General features: G+C 47.9%; 1 protein-coding gene across 8 annotated transcripts in view; it reads right to left on the bottom strand.

The window, feature by feature from the left end:
- IPO4 (importin 4) overlaps positions 1 to 22,149 on the bottom strand; it is a 41,885-nt gene extending 19,736 nt beyond the window's left edge. For 3 of the 8 annotated variants that reach the window (XM_039338048.1, XM_039338049.1, XM_039338053.1), the window contains exons 1-18: positions 21,880 to 22,149; positions 19,664 to 19,750; positions 16,985 to 17,064; positions 16,665 to 16,706; positions 16,443 to 16,572; positions 13,933 to 14,112; positions 13,333 to 13,398; positions 12,764 to 12,865; positions 11,312 to 11,395; positions 11,037 to 11,198; positions 10,170 to 10,223; positions 9,075 to 9,184; positions 7,740 to 7,848; positions 6,166 to 6,295; positions 4,660 to 4,773; positions 3,571 to 3,684; positions 2,388 to 2,511; positions 882 to 993 (exon numbers count right to left, since the gene is read on the bottom strand). In XM_039338048.1, the coding sequence (XP_039193982.1) occupies positions 882 to 993; positions 2,388 to 2,511; positions 3,571 to 3,684; positions 4,660 to 4,773; positions 6,166 to 6,295; positions 7,740 to 7,848; positions 9,075 to 9,184; positions 10,170 to 10,223; positions 11,037 to 11,198; positions 11,312 to 11,395; positions 12,764 to 12,865; positions 13,333 to 13,398; positions 13,933 to 14,112; positions 16,443 to 16,572; positions 16,665 to 16,706; positions 16,985 to 17,064; positions 19,664 to 19,750; positions 21,880 to 21,951 (1,872 nt within the window). In that variant the 5' untranslated portion in view covers positions 21,952 to 22,149. Of the gene's footprint in view, positions 1 to 881; positions 994 to 2,387; positions 2,512 to 3,570; positions 3,685 to 4,659; positions 4,774 to 6,165; positions 6,296 to 7,739; positions 7,849 to 9,074; positions 9,185 to 10,169; positions 10,224 to 11,036; positions 11,199 to 11,311; positions 11,396 to 12,763; positions 12,866 to 13,332; positions 13,399 to 13,932; positions 14,113 to 16,442; positions 16,573 to 16,664; positions 16,707 to 16,984; positions 17,065 to 18,261; positions 18,281 to 19,663; positions 19,751 to 21,879 lie in introns of those variants that run through there. The other 5 variants (XR_005556091.1, XM_039338050.1, XM_039338047.1 and 2 more) reach the window with 4 other exon arrangements.
- Positions 22,150 to 24,337: the final 2,188 nt, after the last annotated feature.

The raw sequence follows: 24,337 nt of genomic DNA, 5'->3' as shown, positions 1-24,337 counted from the left end.
GGTCACTTCAAATTCGGAATCGACAAAAAAACAGCCCGCGGAAACCACTACCCTCCCGGATGGGCTCAGGAATCGAACCCGGGTCTGAGATCTTTCTCGGGCCTTAAATCGACTCCCGAGATTTAAGATCCGGTTTAAAAAAACAACCCCCCCCCCTCAAAAAAGAAGCTTGTGTTTTTATTTAGCAAATTCAGCAAAGGGCCCTCCGGGCAACTCACAAGCGGGATGAGAAGAATGGATAGAAGAGAAGGTGTGTAGACCAGTTTTGGACCGTGGGGTCCTGGGTGGTCTCTCAGCGTGGTGGTTTTCTTGCAGACATTTCATGACCCAACTAGGGAACGTCATCAGTGCTAGAAGGGAGTGTGGAAGGAGGAGGAGGAGGGGAGGCGGCTGTGGGGTCCTTGGTGCTTGCAGAGCTTGGTTGTTTTCTTGCAGACATTTCATGACCCAACTAGGTAACAATATCACTTCTACGGGGGAGTAGGGTTTTCAGAGTGGAGGAGGATGGTGGAGTCTCTGAGATGGCTGGTTTTTGTGTAGGTGTTTCATGGCCCAACTAGGGAACATCATCAGTGCTAGAAGGGAGGGGGTTTGCAGAGTGGAAGAAGGGAGAGGAGGAGGAGGAGGACTGTGGGGTCCCTGCTGCTCCCTCAGCTGGTTTTCTTTCTTGCGGACGTCTCGTGACCCAACTAGGTAACACCATCAGTGCTCCAGAGACAGCTCCCTGCACCTCATGTGCCATCCGAGCGTCTAAACGCAGCCCTTTGAAGTCTGCTTGGACTTCAACTCCCAGAATTGACCAGCCAGCACGACGTGGTGTGTGTGTGTGTGTGTGTGTGTGTGTGTGTGTGTGTGTGTTTGTGTGTGTGTGGCCTTCTCACCTTGATGCCCTCGGTGGATTTGAGGGAATAAATCAGAAGAGTGGTGATGCGAGGCAGGTACGGGCTGATCGAATCCCCCATGACGTTCGCCAGAGATCCGAAAAGGCTGTACCTGGAGAGAATTGGGGGTTAAAAATAATCCTTGTTTTTTGGGGAGTTGGCAACCCCCCAAAAATTAAAATTTAACTTTATAGCTAGTCCTCGACTTACGACAGTTCATTCAGCGACCGTTCAAAGTTACAACAGCACTGGGAAAAAAAATGACGTGGCCGTATTTGACACAACCGTTGCGGCCTTCTCCGTGATCAAAATTCGGACGCTTGGCAAACCGACTCCTATTTATGACAGTTGCAGCGTCCCGTGTATGTGTGTGTGTGTGCGTCCTTTGATCCCCTTTTGCGACCTTTTGACAAGCAGAGTCAATGGGGGAAGCCGGATTCACTTAACGACGGCTAACTGAACCGCTGCAGTGATTAATTTAATGACCATGGCACGTAAGGGGGCAAAATTCACGTAAGGGATGTCTCACTTAGCGACGGAAATTCTGGGGTCCATTGGGGTTGTAAGCCGAGGATATGAGAGCGTGCCAAGTCTTATTGCACGGAGATAATCCAGGAGTAAACACAGTGGTTTGTATTAAATGGTGGTTTAGCGTACGCTATCTACAACAGGGGTCTTCAAGCTTGGCTCTTTTATGACTTGTGGACTTCAACTCCCAGAATTCCTCAGCAGGCATGCCTGAATTTATATTTATATATATATTTATATTTTACATTTACATGCATTTAAACTAGATCAGTTTATAATTTATTGATCAATTTATAATTTATATCAATTGATATATTTATATAACTTTATATTTACATAAATTTACATTACATAAATTTATATTTAGACATTGATAATTTGCATAAATATATATTTATATAATTTTATATTTATATGAATTTATTTTATATAATTTATAATTTACCAATTTATAATTTATCAATTTAGAACATATCAATTTATATATTTATATTTTACATTTACATGCATTTAAATTATATCACTTTATAATTGATCAATTTATAACATACCAATTGATATATTTATATAACTTTGTATTCACATAAATTTACATTACATAAATTTATATTTATACATTGATAATTTGCATAAATGTATATTTATATAATTTATATGTATATGAATCTATTTTATATAATTTATAATATACCAATTTATAATCTGTTGATCAATTTATAATTTATATCAATTGATATATTTATATAATTTTATATTTATATGAATTTAAATGATATAAATTTATATCTATATCTATATCTGTATCTATATCTATATCTATATTGTAAAATATTTATTTATTAGTTATTTAGCTAATTAATCTTGGGGTTTACCCCATGTGGTAGATTGGAGTCTAACTTGTTTAAAATGAAACAAGGTTAGTCAAGATGAGAGGGAAAAGTCACCACCAGGTGATGGGAGAGGCCCTAGCAGACTTACGTGCATCGTCGCAAGTCTGGGTCGTCCACTCTGTCGCAGAGGTCCAGACCAAGCTGGCAGCACTTCTCGGAAAGCGGCTGGAAGATGTCTTTATCCAGGACGTTGGCCAGGATAGCCATTGTCTCTGCAAAGGGAACAGGGAAGAGAGGCATAAATCAGAATTTCTCTCAACGTTGGCCATTTTGAGATATGTGGACTTCAACGCCCAGCATTCCCCAGTCAAAAGCTTGGGGACCTCTGTCCTAGGCCAAAAGGCTGGATAGCCAGTGGAACAGCTTGCCTCCAGAAATCGTGGGCGCTCGATCACTGGAGATTTTTAAGAAGAGGCCGAACAGTCACTTGTCTGAGATGGTATAGGTCCTCCTGCTTGAGCAGGGGGCTGGACTAGAAGACCTCCAAGGTCCCTTCCAGCTCCTATTCCTATTCTATTTTGTAATTCTATTCTATTCTATCCTATAATGCTATTCTATTCCAGATCATTCGTTATTATTCTATTCTATTCTACATTTATCCCATAATTCTAATCTATTCTGTAATTCTATTCTATCCCATAATTTTATTCTATTCTATTCCAGATCATTCCGTTATTATTCTATTCTTTATCCTATTCTAGTCTATTTAATTTTATTCTCTTCTGTAATTCTATTTTATTCTATATTCTATCCCATAATTCTATTCTATCCCACAATTCTATTCTATCCCCTAATTCTATTCTATTCTATTACAGATCATTCCGTTATTATTCTATTCTATTCTATTCTAATTCTATATTCTATTTTGTAATTCTATTCTATTCTATATTCTATGCCATAATTCTATTCTATTCCAGCTCATCCGTTATTATTCTATTCTATTCTATTTTCTATTCTATATTCCTATTCTATTCTATTCTATTCTATTCTATATTTTATTATTCTATTCTATTCTTATTTCTATTCTATTCTATCTGGGGAATTCTATATTCTATATTCTATCCCATAATTCTATTCTATTTTGTAATTCTATTCTATTCTATCCCATAATTCTATTCTATTCCAGATCATTCCGTTATTATTCTATTCTATTCTATTCTATTCTATTCTATTCTATTCTATTCTAGTCTAGTCTAGTCTAGTCTAGTCTATTGTTCCATTCCATTCCCATTTCAACAATGGCTGCCAGGTTGCTGACGGTTTTTCCTTACCAATCGACTGAATCTGGACGGGCCGGAGGTCTTCGCGGGTGGTCAGCATGTAACTCGTGAGGTGCTCCATGATGGCTTGGAAATACGGGAGAAGAGATTCCTTGGCAGCCTGGGCTGGAGGTCACAAGGGATGAGGATCAGCAGGGACCGGGCACCACCAGAAATGCTCTAAGGATCCGGTTCGTGCTTTCGGCCTTGCCGCAGCCAGATCTGTGAGCCGGTTTGGCCCGGTGAGGGAGGCACCAGGCTAGAAACTGGGAGATGGTGAGTTCTAGTCCCGCCTGAGGGAGGAAAGCTGCCCGGGTGACTTTGGGCCAATCATGAGACCGGGAGTTCCAGTCCCACCTTAGGTGCGAAAGGCGGCTGGGTGACCTTAGGCCAATGACCAGGAGATGGCGAGTTCTAGTTCCACCTTAGGCAGGAAAGCTGGGTGGATGACTTTGGTCCAATCACCAGGAGACGATGAGTTCTAGTCCTGCCTTAGGCACGAAAGACGTTTGGGTGACTTTGGACCAATCATGAGGAGACTGGGAGTTCCAGTCCTTGGACCATGGGCCAATGACCAGGACTCTGGGAGTTCTAGTCCTGCCTTAGGCTTGAACGCAATTGGATAATCTTGGGCCAATGACCAGGAGACTGGGAGTTGGTCCCGCCTTAGGCATGAAAGACGATTGGGTGACCTTGGGCCAACGACCAGGACACTGGGAGTTCTAGTCCTGCCTTAGGTGTGAACGGCGATTGGGTGACCTTGAGCCAACGACCAGGAGACTGGGAGTTCTAGTCCCGCCTTAGGTGTGAAAGGCGATTGGGTGACCTTGGGCCAACAACCAGGACACTGGGAGTTCTAGTCCCGCCTTAGCCATGAAAAGCGATTGGGTGATCTTGGGCTAACGACCAGGACACTGGGAGTTCTAGTCCCGCCTTAGGCGTGAAAGGCGATTGGGTGACCTTGGGCCAATGACCAGGAGACTGGGAGTTCTAGTCCCGCCTTAGGTGTGAAAGGTGGCTGAGTAATTGTGGGCCAGTTCCACACTCAGGGTTTGTGTGTGTTTGTGTGTGTGTTTTGTGTGTGTGTGCAGATCAGCCTACCAATGGCTCCGATGGCGCTAACGGCCAGCTCCTTGGTGCGCGGAGTCCCAGGAGAGGTCAAGGTGCTGAGCATCCTCTCCATCAATGCTGGCAAGTAGGGTGCAATCTTATCTTCTGTTGGGAGGAGAGAGAAATGGTTAATTGTTAACCATTCAGACCTCGACCATTTTGAGAGGGGTGGACTTCATCTCCCAGAATTCCCCAGCCAGCTATGCTGGCTAGGGAATTCTGGGAGTTGAAGTCCATTCTTCTTCCAAGTTGCCTGAAGTGGAGAAACACAGCTTTAGGGCCTCTTGTGAACCCATTACAGGCAATCCTCAAGTTACAACTATTCTCTTAGTGACCACTGCAAAAAAAAATATGTCATAAAACCAGGTCAGTCACTCGATGTTCCACATGCTGACAGAAAAAAAAAAGGCTATTTTAGGCCCCAAAATGGATTCCCACAACGGACGAATGGCTGCAAAAACTGAGAGAGTTGGAATTAACCGCTTGGATTAAAGAAAAGGACACAATTAATGCTTGTGGTGGAAAAACAAAACGAAACTTGGATTTTGGGTTTTGAGGTAGGTTTCATGCTAGGCAACTTTGGCTCTTTTGTGACTCGTGGACTTCAACTCCCAGAATTCCTGAGCCAGCCTGGCTCAGCTTGGAAACCTCTCCCTTTCCCCTCAGCATGGCTGGCTCAGGAATTCTGGGAGTTGAAGTCCACCAGTCATAAAAGAGCCCAGATTGCCTAGCCCTGGGCTAGTATATTTTATTCTATAAAAGTAAAAAGTTGAGATTTGATTCTACTGGACCAAAAAGTAATCAGAAGTCAATGCCTTTTTTCTCTTTCTTTCTTTCTTTCTTTCTTTCTTTCTTTCTTTCTTTCTTTCTTTCTTTCTTTCTTTCTCTCTCTCTCTCTCTTCTCTTCTCTCTCTTTCTTTCTTTCTTTTCTCTTTCTCCTCTTGAATCTTCTCCTTTTCCTTATCTTTCCATCCTCTTTTATTTCTCTTTCTTACGTTTTGCTCAACTAATATTTTGATCAACTAATAATAATAATAATAAAGTTGTTAACTCAAAATTGGGCTGTCCAGGTGAGAGGACCCGCTTAACGACCGTCAATCCCAGGCTCAATTACGGTCGTGAAATGGCTCCACGGGCAGTCCTCAATTTATGACCACTGCCGCTAAGCGCAAGATTTAAGTCGGTTTGCCCCCATTTTGCGACCTTTCTTGCCCTTACGTGAATCACAGCAGCTATCAAATTAGTCAAGCTGTCGTTAAATGAATTGAGTTTGCTCGTCAGAAGGTCGTAAAAGGGGATGCGGCCACCGTCGTAAAGATGAGTCGGTGGCCAGGCATCTTAATTTTGATCACAGGACTGTGGGAGATGCTACGACGGTCATTGTGCGTGAAAACCAGTCACGGGCCACTTAAGTCGTAAATCGGGACGGTCACTAAATGAACTGTTGTAAGTCGAGGACTGGCTGTGTTTGTAAATAAGGTTTGTGGGGGGTCCTACCCAGATTCTCCACAAAGTTCTCCAGAGCGTAGTAAGCCTTCGCCAGGTGGGTGGTGTTGGCCAGCTGGACCCCCTCCAGGTAATGCAGTAGGAGGGGCATGATGTCGTCCGAAAAACGAGCAATGTCCGGCTACAGTTAGGGAAGAGTTAAAAAAATAAAATAACATTAAGACAAAATTCAGCAACTTGATAAAAACTAACGCTTGGGTTTGAGAGCGCAAGTAGTCACTAGAATAGAGTTGGAAGGGACCTTGGAGGTCTTCTAGTCCAGCCCTGCGCTCAAGCAGGAAAACCAGGGATGGAGCATCCACAGTTTCTGGTGGCAAGCAGTTCCACTGATTAATTGTCCTTGCTGTCAGGAAGTTTCTCCTTAATTCTAGGTTGCTTCTCTCTTTGGTCTGTTTCCAACCATTGTTTCTTGTCCTGCCCTCTGGTGCTTTGGTGAATAATGTGACCCCCTCTTCTTTGTGGCAGCCCCCCAAAATACTGGAACACTGCTATCATGTCTCCCCTATTTCTTCTTTTCTTTAGACTAGCCAAACCCAAGTCCCGCAGCCATTCTTCGTATGTTTTGGTCTCCAGGCCTTGGATCCTCTTAGTTGCTCTTCTCTGAACTTTTTCTAGACTCCCAACATCTTTTTTTGGGATATGGTGACCAAAATTGGCTGCAGTATTCCAGGGGTGGCCTCACTAGGGTTTTACACCTTGCGTGATCTTGATTCTATACCTCTGTTTATACAACCCAGGATTGTATTAGCTTTTTTGGCTGCTGATGTACACGGCCGACTCAGGATCCTTGGTAAACAGCCCTCTGTTTAATGACCGTTTGAAATTGCAGGTGTCTGGTGAACGGTCCTCACTTTAGGACCGTCGCGACATTTCCCACAGTCACTTAATCCCAATCTGGGCACTCGGGAAGCGGCTCGTCCGAATGCTGATCGTGTCACTACGAAGATGCTGCAACGGTCATAAGCGCGAGGACTGGGGAGTCACTGTTTTCGTAGAATCAAAATCATGTGAAGTGTTAGTACCGCTTTATAAAGCCTTTCGTGAGGCCACACCTGGAATCCTGCGCCGTTTGGGGTCACCACATCACACAAAAAAGATGTTGAGACTTTGGAAAAAGTGCAAAGAAGAGCAACTAAGATGATTTAAAGGCCTGGAGACTAAAACACGGGAAGGACGTTTGCAGGATTTGGGAATGGCTGGTCTAGAGATAGCACTTTTCCAGTATCTGAGGGGCTGCCCCAAAGAAGAGGGAGTCAAGCTATTCTCCAAAACACCAGAGGGCAGGACAAAAAACAACGGATGGAAACTAATCCAGGAGAGAAGCAAGCTGGAATTAAGGAGAAATTTCCTAACAGGGAGCACAATTAACCAGTGGAACTGCTTGCCACCAGAGGTTGTGGGTGCTCCATCACTGGAAGTTTTCAAGAAGAGATTGGACAGTCATTTGTCTTCTGCTTGAGCAGGGGGCTGGACTAGAAGACCTCCCAGGTCCCTTCCAGTGGATGGATTAATAGTAACCTAATTATTAATATTATAAATTGCTCTCGCCTTTCGGCACGGCTCACCTGCAGATTCTCAGAGAACTGGCCCAAGGCGAAGAGCGCAGCGTTGCGTACCACCTGGCTGTCGTCTGCCAATGCTCGACACACCACCTGCAACATGGGCTGAAGGTGCCTGTGGACGGGAGGACACGAACACAGGACTCGTCTCAAGAGATCTCCGAGCTGTCCCTAGATTGATCCCAATGACATCCCCTTGACGTTCCTAGCTGGCTGGCTGAAGACTTCTGGGAGTTGAAGTCCACAATGCTTAAAGTTGCCACGGTTGAACAGCCCTGCTCTAGAGGTCGCTCTCTATTGGTTATAATTATTCCTGCTCAGGAAGTGCTTGACTTACAACAGGTCACTTAGGGACCGTTGAAAATTACAACAGACCTCTGAAAATGGACTAACTATCCCGTTTGAAGTTCCGGTAGCTGCCCCACTGCAGTCACATCACCCCCATCTGGGTGCTTGGCAGCCAGCCCACATTTAGGGCCGCTTGCTGTGTCGCGCGGTCACTTAACCACAATTGATGATTTGGCATTTTACTGAAATGGTCTAGGGCAGGGGTAGGCCACCTTGGCTCTTTTATGACTGGTGGACTTCAACTCCCAGAATTCCTGAGCCAGCCATGCTGAGGGGAAAGGGAGAGGTTTCCAAGCTGAGGTCCACAAGTCATAAAAGAGTCAAGATTGCCTACCCCTGGTATATAGGGTTTCCTGCCTGAGCAGGGGGTTGGACTAGAGGACCTTCAAGGTCCCTTCCAACTGTTATTCTATTCTAATTTTATTATTCTGTTCTGTTCTATTCTATATTCTATTCTATTAGTTATTTCTGTTCTAGTCTATTCTATATTCTATTCTATTCTATTCTATTTTCTATCCTATATTCTATTCTATTCTATTTGGTAATTCTATTCTATCCCATAATTCTATTCTATTCTATTCCAGATCATTCTGTTGTTATCTATTATTCTTTATTTCTATCCTATCCTATCCTATCCCTTATTTCTATTCTATTCTATTCTGTATTTTATTATTCTATTCTGTTTTATATTCTATTCTATTCCTTTATTATTATTATCATCATCATCATTATTATTTCTTCTAGTTCCCAGCAAAAACCGCCCCACGACTAATCATGGGAGTGAGTCTCTTATCCACCGCCACGTTCGCTCACACGACTTCCGCAAAACAAAACCAAAAATGTACGTTGTAAAATCGGGTCGGTCAAAGGTGTTGCCCGATTTACCACCGTCACCTCCCTTCCATGGTCATTATGTCGAGGACTACTTGTGAACGGAACAGGGCTTGATCCCAACCGCACCACCACCCGGGGGGGGGGAGGGAGAATACATACTTGTTGCGGATGTGATCCCCGCAGCCTTCAGCCAGCACTGCCAAGCACATGAGCCCGGCCTTGCGGTGGTAAGGGTTGGGACTCAAAAGCGCCGGTTCCATTAGAGGGGTCTGGGGGCAAAGCAACAGGAGTACTTTTAAGTGTAAACATAACATAGGCACGTATTATCATATTTGGTGGACCTGTGGGAAGGCAAAGGCTTATTGGAAAAATATACATATGTGGTTAGAAAAAATATTGGGCGAACAAGTGGATTTTAAACCTGAACTTTTTCTACCGGGCATTATGCCTGAAAAGACTAATAAGCAGAAATTATATTTAACTTTGACACATCACCACAGCAGCGAGAATAATTTTTGCACAATACTGGAAGAAGGAAGGATTGCCATCAGAGGAAGAAGTAATCAGGAAAATACTGGAATGTGCAGAGATGGACAGATTTAACTAGGACAGTGGTTCTCAACCTGTGGGTCGGGACCCCAGTTGGGGTCGGACGACCATTTCACGGGGGTCGCCAAACAACGCAGTCCGCCATTTTCTTTTCCCCTTTTCCTTAGCTGTGCTCCTCCCTTTTATTCTATTGGCTTTTGAAAGCCAATAGAAGAGACTCTCTTGAATAGAGTCTAATTCTATTGGCTTTCAAAAGCCAATAGGAATTGTCCAGGCTGTCTCTGCCCTGCTGAGCCCGCCAAAAGTCCCATTCTGCAAACGGTGCTGTACCAGTTGAGTAGTCCTCGACTTACGACCGATTGAGTAGTCCTCGACTTACAACTGGTTGGGGGTCATGGCATTAAAAAGGTTGAGAACCACTGAACTAGGAGGTTGAAAGACAAAGAAGATACAGACGACTATCAAAATTTGGAATTTATTTTATTCTTGGTTAGAGAAAAGAATGAAGGATTAGGAATTGAACATGTATTAGCTTAGCAAACTCCAGACAACTTGTTGATTGGAAAAATTAACATATGTCGATGAGAAAAAAATATTAATAAAAATAAGAATGAAAAAAAAAGAGTACTTTTAAGGTGTGACTGCCCCCCCCCCTTTGTCATCATTCTGAAACCGCCGCCCCCCCTCCAAAGTGCTCCCACTTACCAGCTGGGGGAAGAGCTTCTCTGGGGGCAGGTAAAGTGCCAGCATGTCCACCACCTGTTGGGGGGGGGGAGGCAAAAGGAAGATTTGACTGGGGGATCCTGTAGGGTAGGGATCCCCATCTTAGCAACGTTAAGACGGGTGGATTTCAACTCCCAGATTCTGGGAGTTGAAGTCCACCCATCTTAATCTTTGCCAAGATTAGAAACTCTTTCTATTAAACTCTCACTTGACTCTAAAACCACCATCTGCTGTAGTTTCTTTATTTGGGGCATAATGTCTGGTAGCTCTGCCGGGAATAAGCCAGGATTTGTGGTTTCTTGTGCTGGGTGAACTCCACCAATGGAATCACACTCCAGAAAATAAACAAAAATACCAATTGAATTAAAGTCCATCTGTCTTAATGTTGCCAAGATTGGAGACCCCGTCTCTGAACTCCCACTTGACCCTAAATAAACCATAATCTGCTGTAGGTTCTTTATTTGGGGATTATGTCTTGTAGCTCTGCCGGGAATAAGCCAGGATTTGTGGTTTACTATGCCGGATGAACTCCACGCTCTAGAAACTTGAGCAAAAGTGCCAACTGAACTGAAGTCCACCCATCTTAAAAAGATCCAAGGCAAAAGACCCAGCTGGGATCTGCCCGCAAGGGATTCTGGGAATTAAACTGTGGGGGGGGGGAGAAAGGAGCCCAGGGCATGCTGGGAGTTGAGGACCCAAAGGCTTAGAAAACAGCAGCGAACTGGGCACGAACGCAGGGGATTTTGGGAGGGGGGGAGGCGGAGCCCGCCAAGCCCAGAGCATCCTGGGAAGGGAGGGGGGGCTTGAAAGGGAGAGATTGCTGCCCCCCCTCCCCCAAAAAAGGCGGACCTGGACGGCGAAGTGTTTGGGCTTCTGGACCTCGGCCTGGTCTTCGATCTCCTCCTCGGTCAGCTCGTCCTCCGTGTCCATCTGGCCGGGGGGAGGCTCGGCGCTCATGATGGGGAAGAGGGCGGCCAGGAGGGGCGAGAGGAGCTTGTGCTTCAGGATGGCCTGGATGGGGGGGGGGAGAGAGAGACAAGCAGGGGGGGTGAGGGGGCACCTCTGGCAGGGGGGCAGGATGCTGCCCGAGGGGGGGGAGTGGAAGGCGGGGGGGCAGCCCTGACCTTGCTCTTCAGCTTGACCAGGTAGCTGATGCAGGAGAGCGCCTTCACCCGCAGGCCGTCGCTCAGCTGCTGGTCGGAAGCCACCTGGGTGAGAGAAGGTTGGATCAGGGGAGCGGCCAGATCTGTGGCCGGCCAACAGGGGGCGCCATGGGGAGCGGGGGGGAGGGAAGAGGCGTGGCCAGCGGGAGGCACCATAGGAGTAGGCAGGAAAGAGGCGTGGCCAGCAGGGGGTGCCAGGGGTTGGAGTGCCAGGAAAGAGGCGTGGCCAGGGGGGGTGAAGTAAGTGCCCAGAAAGGGGCGTGGCCAGGGAGCAGGGGTGGAGTTTTAGGAAAGAAGCGTGGCCAGGGCGCAGGGGGTGGAGTTTCAGGAAAGAGGCGTGGCCAGCAGAGGGTGCCAGGGGGTGGAGTTTCAGGAAAGAGGCATGGCCAGGGGGTGAAGTAAGTGCCAAGAAAGAGGCGTGGCCAGGGAGCAGGGGTGGAGTTTCAGGAAAGAAGTGTGGCCAGGGCGCAGGGGGTGGAGTTTCAGGAAAGAGGCATGGCCAGCAGAGTCCCAGGGGGTGGAGTTTCAGGAAAGAGGCGTGGCCAGGGGGTGAAGTAAGTGCTGGGAAAGAGGCGTGGCCAGAGAGCAGGGGTGGAGTTTCAGGAAAGAAGTGTGGCTAGGGCGCAGGGGGTGGGGTTTCAGGAAAGAGGTGTGGCTAGAGAGGTGAAGTAAGTGCCAGGAAAGAGGTGTGGCCAGTAGGGGTGCCAGGGGGTGGAGTTTCAGGAAAGAGGTGTGGCCAGAGAGGTGAAGTAAGTGCCAGGAAAGAGGTGTGGCCAGTAGGGGGTGCCAGGGGGTGGAGTTTCAGGAAAGAGGCGTGGCCAGGGAGGGCATTCAGGAAAGAGGGTGGCCAGGGAGGTGAAGTAAGTGTCAGGAAAGAGGCGTGGCCAACAGAGGGTGCCAGGGGGTGGAGTTTCAGGAAAGAGGCGTGCCCAGGGAGGTAAAGTAAGTGCCAGGAAAGAGGCGTGGCCACTGGGGCGCGGGCAGGGGGTGGAATAAGTGTGAGTAAAGAGGCGTGATGAGCAGGGGGTGGCAGAGGGTGGAGTGCAAGGAAAGAGGCATGCTCAGTAGGAGGGTCCAGGGGGTGGAATAAGTGTCAGGAAGCAGGCGTGGCCAGCAGGGGGTCGAGTGCCAGGAAAGAGGCGTGGCCAGGGGGGTGAGGTTAGTGCCAGTAAAGAGGCGTGGCCAGCCAGTACGGGGCACCATGGCAGTGGGTCATGCACAGGAAAGAGGGATGGCCAGCAGGGGATCAGAGCACCAGGGGATCAGAGCGGGTAGCAGAAAGGAGTGTGGCCAGCAGGGGGCGCCAGCATCTGCAGAAATCGCAGGAAAGAGGCACGGCCAGCAGGGGGCGCCAGGGGATTGGAGCAGGTGGCAGGAATGGGGTGTGGCCGGTCATCCACCCACCCCACTCACTTCCAGGCAGAAGTTCACGACTTCGGAGAGATGCTGGACCACGATGGCGACTTCCGTCTCCAGGAGTTCATCAAAAACCTCCATCGCTTCGCTTGCCTGGACCTGGAGGATGGATGGACGGGTGGATCGGTGGGTGGGCCAAGTTAGAAAAGAGAAAGGAGGGGGGGGGGAGAGACAAGACATTGCCTTTTGAGCATTAGATCCGGAGTGGGGAACGATGGTCCTTTAATGACTTATCAACTTCAACTCCCAGAATTCCCCAGCCAGGTACGGCTAAAAGCAAGCCTTTACACCAAGTCTTCAAACTTGGCCCTTTGATGACTTGTGGACTTCAACCCCCCCAGAATTCCCCAGCCAGGAACACTGGCCGAGGAATTCTGGGAGTTGATGTCCACGAGTCATCAAAGGGCCAAGTTTAAAGAGCCCTGATTGTGGACTTCAACTCCCAGAATTCCCCAGTCAGGCACGCTGGTTGAGGAATTCTGGGAGTTGAAGTCCACAAGTCATCAAAGGGCCAAGTTTGAAGACCCCCCCACTTTACACGCACACACACACACACAAGACCGCACCTCGTTCACGTGAATGAGTTCCCGGATGGCTGCTATCACCTTGGGCACCATGGAAGACATCAGAGTCTGGAAGAAGGAGATTGGAGAGCCATTTAAAAATTAAATGCACAATAGTGCAGTGCTTCTCAGCCTCGGTCCCTTTTCAAAACAGCTGGACTTCAACTCCCAGAATTCCCCAGCCAGCCCTGGATGCGGCTATTAAATCTCCCAGAGTTCGCCTGGATTCAAAGGGGCTTTCGATTTTAAGCTCGTCGTTTTACCAATCGGTAAATTAAAAGCATTAGGATCCATCGGTCGAAATCGACCCGCCAGAAATCCAGTTTCAAAAAAGAATCCTTTTCCCAAACACAAGGCATTGGGTAGTCCAGGGGGGGGGGGAGTGAGGGGGGGGAAAATGAGTGGCTCTCTAGACCAGCAGCCACTGCCAATCCAGGAACATTGGGAGGGCCGCAGATTTTAACTTGGATCTGGTGGCAGAGAGTTCCGCAGACCCTTTGAGTTACTTTCTGCCAGCAACAGTGAGGCTTCGGCCTCCGTTAACAGGAGGAGGAGGAGAAGCGGGCAGGTGGGGACGAAAGAGGAAGAGGATGGTGCACCCACCACTTCGTCAGAGCTCAGCCCTCCCACCACGGCAGTCAAGCTCCGGAGAGAGTAGTAAAGGACGGCCGGCTGACTCCGGTGGTTGAGCGTCTGATGGAAGAGGCGCAGGAGATCTTTGTAGTAGCGAGAGAACTGGTCGGGGTCCAGATCCAGAGCCGACTGAAGCAGCAGCAATGCCATCTGTGACCACAAGGAGGTTGAGAGACAAAGTGGTCTAGCTAGAACCCAGGCAACGCCGAGTTCTAGTCCTGCCTTAGGCATGAAAGCCAGCTGGGTGACTTTGGCCCAATCACCAGGAGACGGTGAGTTCTAGTCCCGCCTTAGGCATGAAAGCCAGCTGGGTGACTTTGGGCCAATCACCAGGAGACGGTGAGTTCTAGTCCCGCCTTAGGCATGAAAGCTGGCTGAGTGACTTTGGGCCAATCGCCAGGAGACGGTGAGTTCTAGTCCCGCCTTAGGCATGAAAGCCAGCTGGGTGACTTTGGGCCAATCACCAGGAGACGGTGAGTTCTAGTCCCCGCCTTAGGCATGAAAGCCAGCTGGGTGACTTTGGCCCAATCACCAGGAGACGGTGAGTTCTAGTCCCGCCTTAGGCATGAAAGCCAGCTGGGTGACTTTGGGCCAATCACCAGGAGACGGTGAGTTCTAGTCCCGCCTTAGGCATGAAAGCCAGTTGGGTGACTTTGGCCAATCGCCAGGAGACGGGAGTTCTAGTCCCGCCTTAGGCATGAAAGCCAGCTGGGTGACTTTCACCCAATCACAGGAGACGGTGAGTTCTAGTCAAGGCACCAGCTGGGTGACTTTGGGCCAATCACCAGGAGACGGTGAGTTCTAGTCCCGCCTTAGGCATGAAAGCCAGCTGGGTGACTTTGGGCCAATCACCAGGCGACGGTGAGTTCTAGTCCCGCCTTAGGCATGAAAGCCAGTTGGGTGACTTTGGGCCAATCGCCAGGAGACGGTGAGTTTCTAGTCCCGCCTTAGGCATGAAAGCCAGCTGGGTGACTTTGGGCCAATCGCCAGGAGACGGTGAGTTCTAGTCCCCGCCTTAGGCATGAAAGCCAGCTGGGTAACTTTGGGCCAATCACCAGGAGATGGTGAGTTCTAGTCCCGCCTTAGGCATGAAAGCCAGCTGGGTGACTTTCACCCAATCACCAGGAGACGGTGAGTTCTAGTCCCGCCTTAGGCATGAAAGCCAGCTGGGTGACTTTGGGCCAATCACTAGGAGATGGTGAGTTCTAGTCCCGCCTTAGGCATGAAAGCCAGCTGGGTGACTTTGGGCCAATCGCCAGGAGACGGTGAGTTCTAGTCTTGCCTTAGGCACAGAAGCCTGCTCAGTGATTCTGGCCCAATCACCAGGAGATGGTGAGTTCTAGTCCCAACTTAAGCATGAAAGCCGGCTGGGTGACTTTGGGCCAATCCCTTTCTCTCAACCTAACCCATTTCACAGGGCTGTTGTGGGGAAACTAGGAGGATGAAAGGAGTATAATTAGGTATGTTCCCCAACTCGGGTTAAAAATAATGAAGGTAGGAAAAGATAGAGAGACAGAATGAATGAATGAATGAACACAATGGATGGATGGATGTAATGGATGAATGGAAACAGATTAGATAGATAGATAGATAGATAGATAGATAGATAGATAGATAGATAGATAGATAGATAGATAGATAAGCAGGCAGGCAGGCAGGATGGATGGATGTAATGGATGGATGGATAGACAGACAGATAGACTGGATGGATGTAATGGATGGATGGAAAGGATAGATAGATAGATAGATAGATAGATAGATAGATAGATAGATAGATAGATAAGCAGGCAGGCAGGCAGGATGGATGGAGACAGAATGGATGGATGGATGTAATGGATGGATGGATAGACAGACAGAATGGATGGATGGACGGACGGACAGACAGAATGGATGGATGTAATGGATGGATGGAAAGATTAGATAGATAGATAGATAGATAGATAGATAGATAGATAGATAGATAGACAGACAGACAGACAGTGAGTGGATGGATGGATGGATGGATGGACAGACAGAATGGATGGATGGAGATAGATAGATAGATAGATAGATAGATAGATAGATAGATAGATAAGCAGGCAGGCAGGCAAGGCAGGTAGGTAGGCAGGCAGGCAGACAGGATGGATGGATGGACGGACAGAGAATGGATGGATGGACAGACAGACAGAATGGATGGATGGATGGACGGATGGATTAGATAGATAGATAGACAGACAGACTGGATGGATGGACAGAATGGATGGATGGATAGAAACAGATTAAATAGATAGATAGATAGATAGATAGATAGATAGATAGATAGATAGATAGATAGACAGACAGACAGACAGACAGAAGGTAGAGGCAGGTAGGTAAGTAGGTAGGCAGGTAGAAAGATAGGCAGACAGACAGACAGAGGTGTGGGATTGATGGGGGGTTCACAAGGGACCCCGAGACGCCCCCCTCCCTCGCTTTGCACCCCCTGCCCAGTCTCTACCCACCTGGCACCTGCTGGGGTCTCGGGAGCGGGCTCCGTGCTGAATGCTCTGAAGCATCTGGGGCCATTTCTCCAAGGTCTCGTTCTTCAAGATGACGGCCGCCAGCTGGGCTAAGCCCAGGGAGACTTTATGGCTGGAAAAGAGGGTTTATCATTGGGGGGGGGGGAGGAAAGGCAGAGAGGCTAAACTGACCCCCTCAGTGCCTCCCCAGCAGGAATAACTCACTCTGTCTGCCGTTGCAAGCTGTTTAGCACCAGGGTTTTGAGCCTGGAAGAGACGAGATTTGGGGGATGATTTGAGTTTTGGAATGAAAACACACAGTCCTGGCTTAGCGAGTGAGCCACGTTGTGGAACACCCCACACATTTTGGGAACCGGGTCTCTCCGATTCCAATGTTTTCATCCCGTTACAATGGTCCATGGGGAGGACTGGATCGGGAGTCCCCCAAAAATGCCAAATCCAGTCTCTGCGTCTGTGCGACGCACCGCATATTAATTACGATAGTCACGATAACGAATTCATAGATTGGCCTTCCCTGGACTTACATCTCTTGATCCGCTGCGGCCATTTTCTTCCAGTGTTTGCTCAGCCGCTGTCTCAGCAACACGGCGGCGAACTGCTGGATCTGGGAACGAAGGAAGAGAGAAAACGGGGAGGCTGCGAATTTGAAAGGATCCAAAGAGCAGATCCTGAGAAATAAAAGCAGAGCAGGGGGAAAGCCAGAACGCCCACACCTGAACGTAGGAAGGGTAGCGCTCAAACAGAACAGAGTCTTATTCTTTGTATTAAAAATGGACAGTGATTAATATTTATATGTATATACATGTATTGGTCAAATAGATGGGGAAGAAATGGAGGTAGTGACAGATTTTATTTTTCTGGGCTCCAAGATCACCGCAGATGGGGACTGCAGCCAAGAAATTAAAAGACGCTTGCTCCTGGGGAAGAAAGTATACGAAAAAGCAGAGACATCACCCTGCCAACAAAAGTGCGTATAGTCCAGGCCATGGTTTTCCCAGTGGCAATGTATGGCTGTGAAAGTTGGACCATAAGAAAGGCCGAGCGCCAAAGAATGGAGGCCTGTGAACTATGATGCTGGAGAAGACTCCTGCGAGTCCCCTGGACTGCAAGGTGATCCAACTGGTCGGTCCTAGAAGAGATCAACCCCGACTGCTCTTTAGAAGGCCAGATCCTGAAGTTGAAACTCAAATACTTTGGCCACCTAATGAGAAGGAAGGACTCACTGGAGAAGGGCCTAATGCTGGGAAAGATGGAGGGCAATAGAAGAAGGGGACGACAGAGAATGAGGGGGCTGGATGGAGTCCCTGAAGCAGGAGGCGTGAGCTTAAATGGACTCCAGAAGATGGTAGAGCACAGGAAGGCCTGGAGGAATGTTGTCCACGGGGTCGCGATGGGTCGGACACGACTTCGCAATTAACAACAACAACACATGTATTGGTGTGTGTGTGTGTGTGTGTGTGTGTGTGTGTGTGTGTGTATGCTAAATTTTTTGGGGATTGCTAACAAAGAGTTAAAGGGGGACTGGGATAGCTATTTCGAGCTAACAGCTCTCATCAGCCAGCCATACCCTTCTGAAATTCGAATCTGGGCTGCTTGCACGTTAGGTAGCTGTGTTGATACCTAGGCCACAGGCTCTGAGGTCGGAATAGCTATTCCAGTCCCCCTTTAACTCTTCGTTAGCAACCTGTTCTATCCCAGCCTATAGCCGTCCTTGTTAAAGGCACAAGGACCAAACCCCTGCTGATAAAATAGGCTGGAGACTTTAAAACAAAACAAACCCCTTTTAATATGGGTGACAAACCTGCCAAATAGTCCAAAACACAAACAGCAAAACTCAATCCAAATGAAGGAAATAGTCCACAGGAAACACGATGCAAACAGAAGAGTAGTCACAAGCAAGACAAACAGACCAGGATTCCAAAAAGTACTTTGCAAACGGTTGCCTTCAGCAACCAGGACCGTCCATTCCTCCTCTTTTTATACAACAGTCCCAAGGCGTTGCCTCTCAGTGCCTTCTCCTTTTACCCTGGAGTTGCCATATTGACTGCTGCTGATTTACTCTCGCTAGCTGACGACGTGTGCGTGCATCAATTAGCATGTCCATCAGGTGTGAGTCCTCCGAGTCTGACTCATGCTCCTCACACAGCTGAGCTTCATCAGGAACACGACTGGAGGGCCCAGGCTCTGCATCAAACCGTGAGTCCTGTAATTCATCAAAGCCTCCCTCTGCCCCTCATGGCCCTTCAAATGCCTCCTCCACCTCCTCCTCAGATTCCTCAGACTCAGCTGTTGGGAGCACAGGCTGGCACGGAATCACAACGCAATCCAAAAAAAGTTTAGCAGACAAATGATGTCGCAGTAGCGACTGCTGCCTGTGGATAGCCCTAGATTTCTTCCTCCCATATTTGGGCCGACAGGGTGCATCAAAAAACACTCAAGACAGATATCTGAGGTTTTCGCGGGTGTTTGTATGTAGGACTTTGGTTATTCGGGTTTTCTCCCACGTAAAATTGTAAGTGTCTTGGCGACGTTTCGACGAAGTCCCATTCATCATCTTCAGGCTGGTGTTTTCAGCTTCGTGCTCCTTGAAGCACGAAGCTGAAAACACCAGCCTGAAGATGACGAATGGGACTTCGTCGAAACGTCGCCAAGACACTTACAATTTTATGCGGGAGAAAACCCAAATAACCAAACTCTCTCACACACAAACACACACACACATCCATTCATGTATATAGCTAGATTTTTAGGGGTGCACCTCGCCCCACAACTAGGGCTTAATATTGGAGAAGGGCTTATATTAGGCCCACCCCCAAAAATCAAGTTAGGGCTCACTAGCGGGCTGGGTCTAACACCGTAGCATGTGTATGTGTGTGTGATGTATGTGTGCGTATACTTTCTTTTGAGAGCAGTCAACAGAATTTCATTTTTTAATGTGGGCCAGTGTGCTCGTAGTAAAATATGACAATAAAAGTTATCTTCTCTCAAGATAAGATAATCTTTATTGTCATTTTTTACTGCGGGCACACTGGCCCACATTACAAACGAAATTCTGTGGCCTGCTCTCAAACAATGTACACATACATAACCCACGTATGAACATCTTATCTTATAAACATCTTATCTATTCTCCCTTCTCATTGTTTGCAACCACCTATATTTACAACTAAGCTTCTCACCTGGAAGAGTGCGTTGTGACTTACCTGAGGGTCTTGTGAATGTGTCATGACATGGCAGAGGTGGGAAAGAGCTGTCGGTTGCTTCAGTACCTCTTTCAGCTGCGCTGTCGCCTAGTAGGATGAAAGAACAGGCAGCAAAGCGTTGAACCTGCTCCAAATGTCCCTTTTTTGAAGGATTTGCCCCCAAAGCTTCTCTAGAGGGAGGAATGTTTCAAACCACATAGAGGCTAGAGGCAATAAATCAGTATAGATCAGGGGTCTTCAAACTTGGCCCTTTGATGACTTGTGGACTTCAACTCCCAGAATTCCTCACCCAGCATGAGGGAACTATGACCCTTTGATGACTTGTGGACTTCAACTCCCAGAATTCCTCAGCCAGCATGAGGGAACTATGGCCCTTTGATGACTTGTGCACTTCAACTCCCAGAATTCCTCACCCAGCATGAGGGAACTATGACCCTTTGATGACTTGTGGACCAACTCCCAGAATTCCTCAGCCAGCGTGAGGGAACTATGACCCTTTGATGACTTGTGGACTTCAACTCCCAGAATTCCTCAGCCAGCGTGAGGGAACTATGACCCTTTGATGACTTGTGGACTTCAACTCCCAGAATTCCTCACCCAGCGTGAGGGAACTATGGCCCTTTGATGACTTGTGGACTTCAGCTCCCAGAATTCCTCAGCCAGGCACGCTGGCTGAGGAATTCTGGGAACTGAAGTCCACAAGTCATAAAAGGGCCAAGCTTGAAGACCCCTGATATAGACAGACATTGACTGAAGTTACAAAGACACTGAAAAAGGGACTTGTGGCTGTTTTTCACGCTTATGACCGTAGCAGCATCCCCATGGTCATGTGATCAAAATTCAGAAACTGGCATGTAATTATGGCGGTCGCAGTGTCTCCGGTTCCTGTGATTCCCCACTTGCGACCTTCCCAGCCAGCTTCAATCGAGGAAGCTAGATTCGCTTAACGCCCCCATTTATTTACTTATCAGTTTCAGCAATTCCCTTAACAACAGGGCAAAAAAAGTCATAAACTGGGCAAAAACGAACATTAACAACCGCCTTGCTTGGCAACAGAAATTTTGAATACGACTGTGGGTCGTAACATGAGGACTACCTGTAAATTAGATTTTTTTTTTTTCCAGGTCCACAAATTTGAGCCAGAAAAGCACAGGAGAGAATCCATTTCTGTTCGGTGGGCAGTTTCCTTCCACAGTGGGAAGAAAAAATAAACTTGTAGCCCTAACAATGCGATGAAAACCTCGTGCTGAGTTGTTTAAAACCCAAGATGACATACTAAAAACAACGGCGTTGATGTTGTTTTATTGTTTTAATCTTTTATCTTGTTGCCTTTATATCTTTTAGTACACATTTTAGAATAGAATAGAATGGTAGAATGGAATGGAACAGAATAAGAATTGTTTCAATCTTTTATCTTGTTGCTTTTATATATTTTAAATATAGATTTGTATATATAAATATATTTTATATTTTTTATATATTTTAGTACACATTATAGAATAGAATAGAATACAATAGAATAGAATAATAAAATACAGAATAGAATAGAATAGAATAGTAGAATGGAATGGAACCGAATAAGAATGGAATAAGAATAGAATGGAATAGGGCAGGAAGGCACCTTGGAGGCCATCTAGTCCAACCCCCTGCCCAGGCAGGAAACTCTATATACCAGTGATGGCGAACCTTTTAGTGACCCGAGTGCCCAAACAGCAACCCAAAACCCACTTATTTATTGCGGGGTGCCAGGTGGGCGTAACCCACTGGGTGGGCGTGGCCAAGGTGGACGTGGCCACCTTGATGTTGCTCGTGGGGAGGGTCACCTGTGAGGGCCGGGCAGGGTTGGGGGAGATCCGGGGGGGGGGTCTCTGGCAGGTGGGGCGGTGGGCAGGAGGCTCAGATGAGGCAAGGCGAGGCAGGGGTGCCCTAGGTTCGCCACCACTGCTATATACCAATTCAGACGAGCGGCTGTCCAGTCTCTTCTCCAACACGTGTGAATGGCGGATGATGCAATGATCCTAAGTGTGAATAACCGTCATTAAAGTCTCGTTTTCCCCACTTGGGTCCCTAAGTGAACCGTGGGCAAGTTGAGGACTTGCCCTGTACGCCCACTCCCCCCTCCCCAAAGCCAGCAGCCCCCCCCACACCCACCAAGCCCCCAACGCCCCTCTGTCCTCTTTCTCTCCCCCCCCCTCCCCACCTGCCCGCCGCTCTACCTGTTGGATGACGGCATTGTCAGGCTGCAGCAAGAGCGCCAGGATCTGCTCCAGCTCCGGCTGGGCTGCCATGGAGGCGGCAGGCGGAGGACGCGAGGGAAGGCCGGGCCGGGGGGCATGGAAAGGGGAGGGAAAGGGGGCGGAGGAGGCCCCACAGTCCCCGCGAAGGGGGCGAGGAAGGCGGAGGGCTGCCCAAGCGGAACGCTGCCAGCAGCGGTTGCCCAGCCTCCAAACGCCCAGCACGTGTGGAGCAGACAAGGCGCAGCTTCCGGGGTGGGCTGGAAGGGGAACCGGAAGGGCGCAGCTCCAGCGCCCTTCAGGTGCGGAGGACTTACTGCAACCGCCCAATTTCTCCCTCCCTCCCCCCTCCCTCGGGAAGGGAGGTCGGTCAGGGAAAGGGCTCTCTGCACATGCTCAGAGGCATCTTCCCCGTGAGAGAGGGCTTGCTTTCTTTCTTTCTTTCTCCTTCCTTTCCTTCTTTCCTTTTCCTTCCTTCCATCCTTCCTTCCTGTCTTTCTTTTTTCTTTTTCCTTCCTTTTCCTTCCTTCCATCCTTTCTCTTCCTTCCTTTTCCTTCCTTCTATCCTTTCTTCCTTCCTGTCTTTTTTCTTTTTCTTTCTTTCTTTCTCCTTTCCTTCCTTCCTTCCATCCCTCCTTCCTTTCCTTCCTTCCATTCTTCCTTCCTGTCTTTCTTTCTTTCCTTACTTTCTCCTTCCTTTCCTTCCTCTTCCTTCCTTCCATCCTTTCTTCCTTCCTGTCTTTTTTCTTTTTTTCTTCTTCTTTCTTTCTTTCTTTCTTTCTTTCTTTCTTTCTTTCTTTCTTTCTTTCTTTCTTTCTTTCTTTCTTTCTTTCCTTCCTTCCTTCCATCCCTCCTTCCTTTCCTTCCATCCTGTCTTTTTTTTCTTTCTCCTTCCTTTTCCTTCCTTCCATCCTTCCTCTTCCTTCCTTTTCCTTCCTTCCATCCTTTCTTCCTTCCTGTCTTTTTTCTCTTTCTTCCTTTCTTTTTCTTTTTCTCCTTTCCTTCCTTCCTTCATCCCTCCTTCCTTCCTTCCATCCTTCCTGTCTTTTTCTTTCTTTTTCTTTTCTTTCTTTCTCCTTCTCCTTCCTTCCTTCCATCCTTCCTTTTCTTTCCTTCCATCCTTTCTTCCTTTCTTCCTTCCTGTCTTTTTTCTTTTTTTCTTTCTTTTTCTCTTTTTTTCTCTTTTTCTTTTTTTCTTTCTCTTTCCTTCCTTCCTCCCTCCCTCTTCTCTGTGGTTGGAGGTTGAGCACCTACCCAACCCACCCGGCCAGCTGGGAGCAGCAGCTGGGAAGGGAGGCCAGTCAGAGAAAGCACTCTGCACATGTTCAGAGGCATTGGCGTCTCTGTTAGATAGGGGCATAAATCGGTTTCTTTCCTCTTTTATGGGGTTGGAGGATGAGCCCAATAACAATTCACTAGAACCACCCAACCCATCAAGCCAGGCTCCATGGGAAGGGAGGCCAGGCAAGGAAAGCGCTCTGCCCATGCTCAGAGGCATCTGCTTCTCCCTTAGAGAAGATAGGGCTCTCCAGCTGTGCTTTTCCTCTTTGGCTGGGTGGAGGGACGAGGCCAATTTTATTTTATCCGAAGATCCAAAGCATGCAAATTTTTTTTTGCAATCTGGGTGATCGCAGTGGACGTTTCGTTTGCACCGTCGTGCAATTGCCCGGCTGCAAATTTGCAAAATTTTGTTTTTGCCCACGTTGGGAGAGAGCTCAGATATGTCTTCGTTTTCCTCCTGCGGGCCTTTTCTTTGGATGAGGGAGGGACCCAGGTAGACTGCGGCTGGGCATGGAAGCTCTACTGAGCTTTAAATCAGGCACCCCTCTTTATGAGTTGCGGTTTGTCACAACTGTTGGCAGGGAGTTTGCAACCACGAAGACTTCGGTTTCGTAAAGGGGCTTTGCATGTCTGTTAAGGCAGTGGTTCTCAACCTGTGGGTCGGGACCCCATTTGGGGTCGAACGACCATTTCACAGGGGTCGCCAAGTAAGGCTGTCTGCCATTTTTCTCCCCTTTTCTTTGGCCATGCCCCTGGCACCCGGTGATGTATAAGTGGTTGGGGGTCACCACAACATGGGGAACTGTATTATGGGGTCGCGGCATTAGAAAGGTTGAGAACCACTGTGTTAAGGGGAGACAAAGGGGTAATCAATTTTTAAAATTATTATTTTTAATGATCGATTATTAATTAACAACGCCGGTGTTGTTAATTGGCAAGAAAAGTTGTAAAATGGGGCAAAACTCACTTTAACAACCGTCTCGCTTAGCGACAGAAATGCTGGGCTTAATTGGGGTCGTTGAGGATTCCCCGTATAAGCACCATCGCCGTTGGCGACTTTAAAGACGGGTGGACTTCAACCCCCAGCATCCCCCTGTTCGAAAGCCAGGAGATGGAACAGAGCAGCATAGAAAAAAAGCCAGAATCTGCGCTGAGAGGG

The sequence above is a fragment of the Crotalus tigris genome, unplaced genomic scaffold (genome assembly GCF_016545835.1).
Source record: "Crotalus tigris isolate CLP2741 ecotype Arizona unplaced genomic scaffold, ASM1654583v1 scf7180000017690.20705106771:4171800, whole genome shotgun sequence".
In the NCBI taxonomy this organism is placed as follows: domain Eukaryota; kingdom Metazoa; phylum Chordata; class Lepidosauria; order Squamata; family Viperidae; genus Crotalus; species Crotalus tigris.
The sequence above is the reverse complement of the archived record's forward strand: the minus strand, read 5'-3'. Positions and strand labels throughout refer to the sequence as shown.